Below are 6,483 nucleotides of genomic sequence, written 5' to 3'. Positions count from 1 at the left end.
ATTCGTAGGCAAAGATTACATAACTCTTCACTTGCTCCAGCGTCTCATACATCCAATTTGACCCCTTTAGTATTCTACTACACTTTTTGAAGTAAATTGCCGCCGAGTTCCAGAACAAAAAATGTAAGTCCACTTTTAGCCCACCTCACATGATTTATGGGGTCACAATTTGCTTCTATTAGTCACAGTATTTGCTTGATAAAAAAAAACTTTTCCATACCCACAAGATTTGCTTGATAAAAAAACTTTCCCCATACAAGAAAAAAAAAGAAATTGAAAGAAAGAGGATCTGCCACTTTTCAGTTTTATTTTTTGTTTTTAGCGGGGCCAGTGTTTTCTCTTCCTGCCGCGGCGATGGCGTCGGGGGACAACAGCAAGCAGAGGAGCGAGGAGGAGTGGCGCGCCGTCCTCTCCCCCGAGCAGTTCCGCATCCTCCGCCAGAAGGGCACCGAGTCGGTACTCTTCCTCACTCCTCCTTTTTCCCTAAGCGACTGCCGCTATGACGATTGATTTGTGGCTGAGCGCTGTTGTTCATCTGATCTACTTCCCGTGCCCATGGATCGATTCGATCCGATCGGATCCTGTTTGAAGTTCTTCGTATGTCCGTTGTGGTACTAGTGGCCGTCGACTTCGATGTCAGGACCCATGGCTACTGGTTAGTTGAGATTACTGATTTTTGCGCCAAGTTGCTGCTCTGTTGACATGTGGATTCGAGCAATTCCAGTGGACAAACTAAAATAATCCTTGTGTTACATACTGTAAGTTTATTTTGGCTTTTCTAGATAGCGAATATCTGGGTGCATAGCAAAAACTTTGGACCTGCTTTTAAAAGCCAAAATAACAACTTACAATTTGAAACAATATGATTCGCAGAGAGCATGAAACATTATCTTGTGTTGGTAGAGTACTGCTGATTGGCTGTACATCATAACAGGTTCAGTAATCTCCCTTGCAACCGTAGGATTCCAAATTGTTCTTGTCAAAAATAAAGAGAGAGAGAGGGGGGTGGGGGGGATAATATAGATCCAGCAGGGTTTTAAATATCTGGATATAGCTGTTAGAGGTGGATTTAGCTATTTGCTCCCATGTAGTACAATTTAGCCGCTATAGCCTGATTTATTCGGCGGTTAGCTGTTTGATTAGGCAGATCGCTAGATATCATAGCCTGTGATTTGAAACCCTGATTGGAAGTAAAACACTGCTGAATGAACTGTACACTGGGAACTTGAAAGTTCCTCTGTATAATTTGGATCCACTGTATGTTCATTGGAAAAAGCCCCTATTACTTAGCAAGTTTGGGCGTACAGTCTATTATACCTGCAGGCCATGTGCTAATCATCATTCCTTCTTATCAGGGTTGGTATACAGTCTACCATAACTTCCAGATCCAAGTGTCAGTCGGCTATAATTGGAATATCTTGTGGGGAAAATTATAGCACAATTTTGAACAGTCATTAGTAATTGCCACCTAGATACAGGCAAACATTTACAAATTTTAAATTGTGATGCTGTTTTGTGAGCTGTAACCTCTATCAGAAGAGTGGAGTAATTACAAGTGATTGTTTGCACGTGTGTGTAACTGTGAATGCTTTATCAAGCTCTTCAGGCTATGTTCAGTCATGGACCTTGGAGGCTTGGACCTTGCTTCAGGAAAATAATATCATAGCTGTCACTAGACATGTACTCCATAAATGGTCCCATAATAATAAAACATCTGTTCTCAAGCTAGACTCATATTCATGTCCAGGTTACCTGGGACAGGAGAGTACAACAAATTCTATGGCGACGGGGTTTATAACTGTGCTGGCTGCGGGACTCCCCTGTACAAGTCCACCACAAAATTCGATTCTGGCTGCGGCTGGCCTGCATTCTTTGAGGGCCTTCCAGGAGCCATAAACCGAACAGTAAGCCTCAGTAGCCGTTAATTTGATCTCATACATCCCCTCCTATATCTGTTTCAAATGCGTATACCTATATTTCATTGTTTCAGCCGGATCCTGATGGTAGGAGGGTAGAGATCACATGTGCAGCTTGCGGTGGGCATTTGGGCCATGTGTTCAAGGGAGAAGGCTTCAAGACACCTACTGATGAGCGCCACTGCGTGAACAGTGTTTCTATCAAGTTCAGTCCTAGCTCCTAGATCATCTTCCCCTGGATGAGATTCTCGTGTCTGGAACTGTGGGAGGCACAGCAAAACGACGAATAAGATCTATTCAGCATATGTGTTACTCTGATTGAGAGATGAATCTATTATCATAACCAGTTGTTACTCTACGTGATTTGTCATTTACATCAGCTGTTGTAATGTTTTCATGAAAGTTATCCTGAAGTTGCTTTGTCCATTTATTTTCCCAGAATGTTGAGTCAGTCTGATAGATGTGAATTGTGATCATTACTCGGCAAACCGCAAATGAACTCATGCTCTGAAAGTCTGAACAAGCCTGACGGACATTTGGCTTTTAACTCGTTTCCACTGAGGGCTTCTTTGAAATGCATGAATTTTATAGGAAAATGCTGTAGGAATTTTACAGAAATCAGTTCAATTTCACAGAAAAAACATAGTAATAAAGAAAATTTTCCGCGTTTCAACCAGACCCTATATGCACAACTGCATATCCACCATCCGTCGCACTCGCAGGGCTTGGCCTTCGCCGTGCCATTGCTTTCGTTGAAGCATGGTGTGGGGCTCACACCTCAGTTGCAGTGCTTGGCTTTAGGAATAGGCGCTCCACAGCCTATCACTGAAGTGATGGCCAATGCCCAAAGAAGAGAGGAGTTTTGGGTACCAGACTACCAGTACTACTGTCCGATCCTTTCTCCTATTCAAGCAGCTAGTACATCAGATCAGATCGATGAATGAAGTATTGGATAGTTCCTATGAATCTACACGCATGGACCCAAGAAATATTTAGGCGCATGCTTCGTCACTGGCTCTGTCGTCGCTTATCTTTTACCGCAAAAACTCTGTACTTGCTCACGGTTGTTTTGGTTCAGATGATGTGAGCTCGCTGAGAGCCATAGACATAGTTTTGTTGAAAGTGTCAGTAGAGAATGCATTTTTCACGTGTTTTTTTTTGTTTCTTTATTTCTTTTTTTTTTCAAATTGCGATCTTAGAGTTTATTAATTGGTATCTTTGTGCTGCCGTGCGAGTGATTAACACACAACACGTGTTTTCCAAATAGTTTTCAACTTTCAACTAGCTATATGGGCTCCTGCATGAGATTATGTGTGGGCATATTTTACGGAGCTTCATATATAGTCTTCTTTCAAAAAGGAGCTTTTATATAGAGAGCTATTTTGCTAAAAGTTCACCAAAACAACCTCATCTCTATTGGTAGACCCGCTCGAAGAGTTGAAGCAAAAAAAAAAAAAAAAACTACTTTACTAATAAAGCAGAGCTATGCCAAACGGAACTGACTCAGTTTGCAGAGTTAGTTGCTTATATTTTTAATTGTCTACCATGTGTGATATATATAGACCGTCCGATAGTCACTAGTACGTTTGATTGTGGGATACATTATTGCTGGCGTGGCATTAGTAGACCGACGGAGGGTCTACATCGAACCATTCACCGGCCTTCTACTCAACTTATCTTTTGATTTCCAAAGTAGGTTTTGAATCGAATATAAAATTAATTATTTCCCTAGAATATGCCTAAAATGTAGTAGCCGGCGGTGGCCAAACGGTCAGAACAAAAAAAAAGGCATGTCGCCTCCCCTATAGATACCAAACCCTACTTTTTCTTAAGGAGCATGACGGACTGATATATTTGAAGTGATTTTAAGGATTTCTTTTTCGATCCAATCATCTTTTTATCATTTGTTTGCAGTCAGATTCCTAAGAGCAACTCCAGCAGAAGCCCTCGAATTAAGGCCCCTACTTTTGATTTGAGGGCTTCCCCTCATTTTTGAGAGCTTTATTTTTTGCAACTACTCCAGTAGGAGATCTCAAATTCCTTTTTAAGACACTGACACATGAGACCCGTTCGTCATACTATCTGCCCCTTCCTTTTATCCGTCGTGAGGTCGCTCTACCCCGCGCTCGCCAGTCACGCCGTTGCCTCTCATGCGCCGATAGACTCAGGCAGCGAGAGCGCTCTCGGTGGAGAGCAGCACGCACTAGGGAGGCGACGTGCCGGAGAGGAGGCCGACGTTGAGATCCTATGGGGAGATCCGGAGAGGAGGGAGCCTACCACGGGAGGTGTCTGTCGATGTTTCACCACCGATAGCCTGCCACGGGGGTACCTGGGGCAATATGTTCGGGCTTCAGCGTATGCGGAACTCGATGGTTAACGCAAGAGACAGTCGATTTATCCTGGTTTGGACCCTCGATCTTTGATCAAGTAATAGCCCTACGTCCAGTCGACGTTAGCCTTTGTGTTGGATTGATTGTAAAGTGTTGTGTTACGTTGTCTCCAGTCCCGTCTCTAGGAACCCTGCCCTCCTTTATATAGTCAGGAGGTCAGAATCCTAGTCGGTTTACAATGAGAATTTCTAGTAGGATTACAGAATAATACTACTACTAAGATTACATGGGAAGAATCCTAGTTAGACTAGATCTTCTCCCTTCCTTGTGGGGTATCCTATGGGTCCCGCACCGATAAGCCCCCGGGCACTTCATGGTTGAGCTCTGGAAGTCTCGTCTTGTTCCTTCAGGTCTTGTCGAGCAGGAACAAGCGTCGTCCGAGTGCTTTCTTGAGCGAAACCATGTAGCGCTTCATGAGATCTTCACGTGGTGTGTACCCTTTGAAGAAAAAAGTACTCCCATTTGGGTGTAGCCCCCGAGCCTCTTGCCATTTGGCACAAGGAGCTGGAGGGTCTTCTTTGAATTTGCTCTGATTCTTCGTCGAAGGGCTCCTGAGCATATACTCAGGTTCTTTGTCAAAAAGAGCTCGGATATATCTATGTCCAGGTTCTTTTTGTCGTGTGGCCTTGAAGTGGTATGTCTTGAATAAGTCTTCTGAGTGATGTGCTCTTTTTTGAAGGAAAAAGTGCACTCACTGAGTGTAGCGCCCGAGCCTCTTACTATTTGGAACAAAAAGTTGAAGGGTCTTGAATCTTGTGTTGTTTGAAAAACTACTGTCTTGAGGAAGTCTTATGTGTGATGTGCGCTTTTTTAAAGGAAAAAATGCACTCATTGAGTTTAGCCCCCGAGCCTCTTGCTAGGTTCTTTTATCCAAAAAGAACTTGGATACATGTTCTTGGCATGTTCTCTGGTAGTCTGTTGTTGTCAGATGTAGTTGTATGGTGGTGGGTGATAGTAAATGCTGTTTGTTCACAAGTTGTACAGTGTTGGTATATTCTTCCGAATATGCTCGTTCTTGAGTACTGCTCCTTCACGCCTGAGTCCTCTTTCATTGAATTCTGTCTTTTCACTGTGTCCTTTGTTAGGTTTATTTCGTTGGTGCTCCTGGTCTAGGTGCACCGCTTCTTTGGCCTATAAATATCCTCCTTGTGTGCTGTTTTGATTCATCGAGTATTTTGTTGCGTGGTCTGAAGTCTTCGTAGTCATGAATATGGTAGTTTGTGAAGTAGAGCAGCCTTCGGGCGTATTTTGCATTTCTTGTGTAAGTTGCCGTAGCTGGAGGGAGTCTTGTGATAAGGATTAGAGGTAGGCTAATCCCACAACAGTATTGTACTTAGAAGTATGTGGCGGTAGTCGGAGGGAGTCTTGTGATGTGGGATACGTTCCTTCATCTGGCAGTTCTGGGTTGATCCTCATCGCCTGCCCTGAGACTATCCGAGGCAGATCAACACCATATCCAGCATCACATTAGACTTGGGTAGATAGATGCCTGTCGACCTTCTCTGCTCCATGTTGTCCCGCCATGCTGCTAATTTCTGTCTTGGATGCACAGTGTAGCCGAGGGCAGTTTGTTCTACCGAGTAGCAATTTGGAACACATAGTCGTTCCAGAGCCTAGCCGTGTCTGGGTTCCTCTTTGCTACCTTGCTTGTCATAGTACCGAGTTCGTTGGGTCTTGTAAGATGTGTAATCTTCTATTTTTTGAAATCATTTATAATGGAAAGAATCTTGTCTTCTGAGTTGTCATTCTTTATTCTCCTGATGTCCTGGTTGTTTATGAGATTCTCGAGTTATTTTTGTAAGGACCGGGTTATTGCGTTCCTTGTGAGATAGCCCTTCTTTGCTTCATGGCTGATGAGTTCTTTTTGTAGTAATATGATGACTCCGCTGTAGTGCTTGATGGATAAGTCTGAAATCTTTCCGTTGAACTGTACCATTGTGTGGATTTGTGTCGTCCGTCATTTTAGCCGTGTCAGTAAATGGACCGTTGCGTCCTCATGCCATATTAAAACGGGCCTAGCGGGCCACGTTTTTTCTGGTGTAAAATCTATTTAAGGGCCTTTCCTCTTCTTCTTCCTTACTGCCCTAATTTTCCTTGAAACCCTAGTCTTCAAACTTTCGTCGCCGCCGTTGTTGCCGTCATCTGAGCGCTGCCGTCTGAGCCTTCTTGATTCTTAG

The 6,483-nt window shown here is 43.5% G+C and overlaps 1 protein-coding gene across 1 annotated transcript; it reads left to right on the top strand.

Annotated features, from left to right (window-relative positions):
* Window positions 1–323: 323 nt before the first annotated feature.
* On the top strand, window positions 324–2,329 carry LOC136539829 (peptide methionine sulfoxide reductase B5). Its single transcript, XM_066531821.1, has 3 exons — window positions 324–452; window positions 1,748–1,904; window positions 1,991–2,329. Exons 1-3 carry the CDS (start codon window positions 355–357, stop codon window positions 2,138–2,140), a joined length of 405 nt encoding a protein of 134 aa, XP_066387918.1. The 5' UTR covers window positions 324–354; the 3' UTR covers window positions 2,141–2,329.
* Window positions 2,330–6,483: the final 4,154 nt, after the last annotated feature.

Source organism: Miscanthus floridulus, chromosome 2 (assembly GCF_019320115.1).
Source record: "Miscanthus floridulus cultivar M001 chromosome 2, ASM1932011v1, whole genome shotgun sequence".
Lineage (NCBI taxonomy): Eukaryota > Viridiplantae > Streptophyta > Magnoliopsida > Poales > Poaceae > Miscanthus > Miscanthus floridulus.
This window is presented reverse-complemented; position numbering and strand designations above follow the sequence as displayed.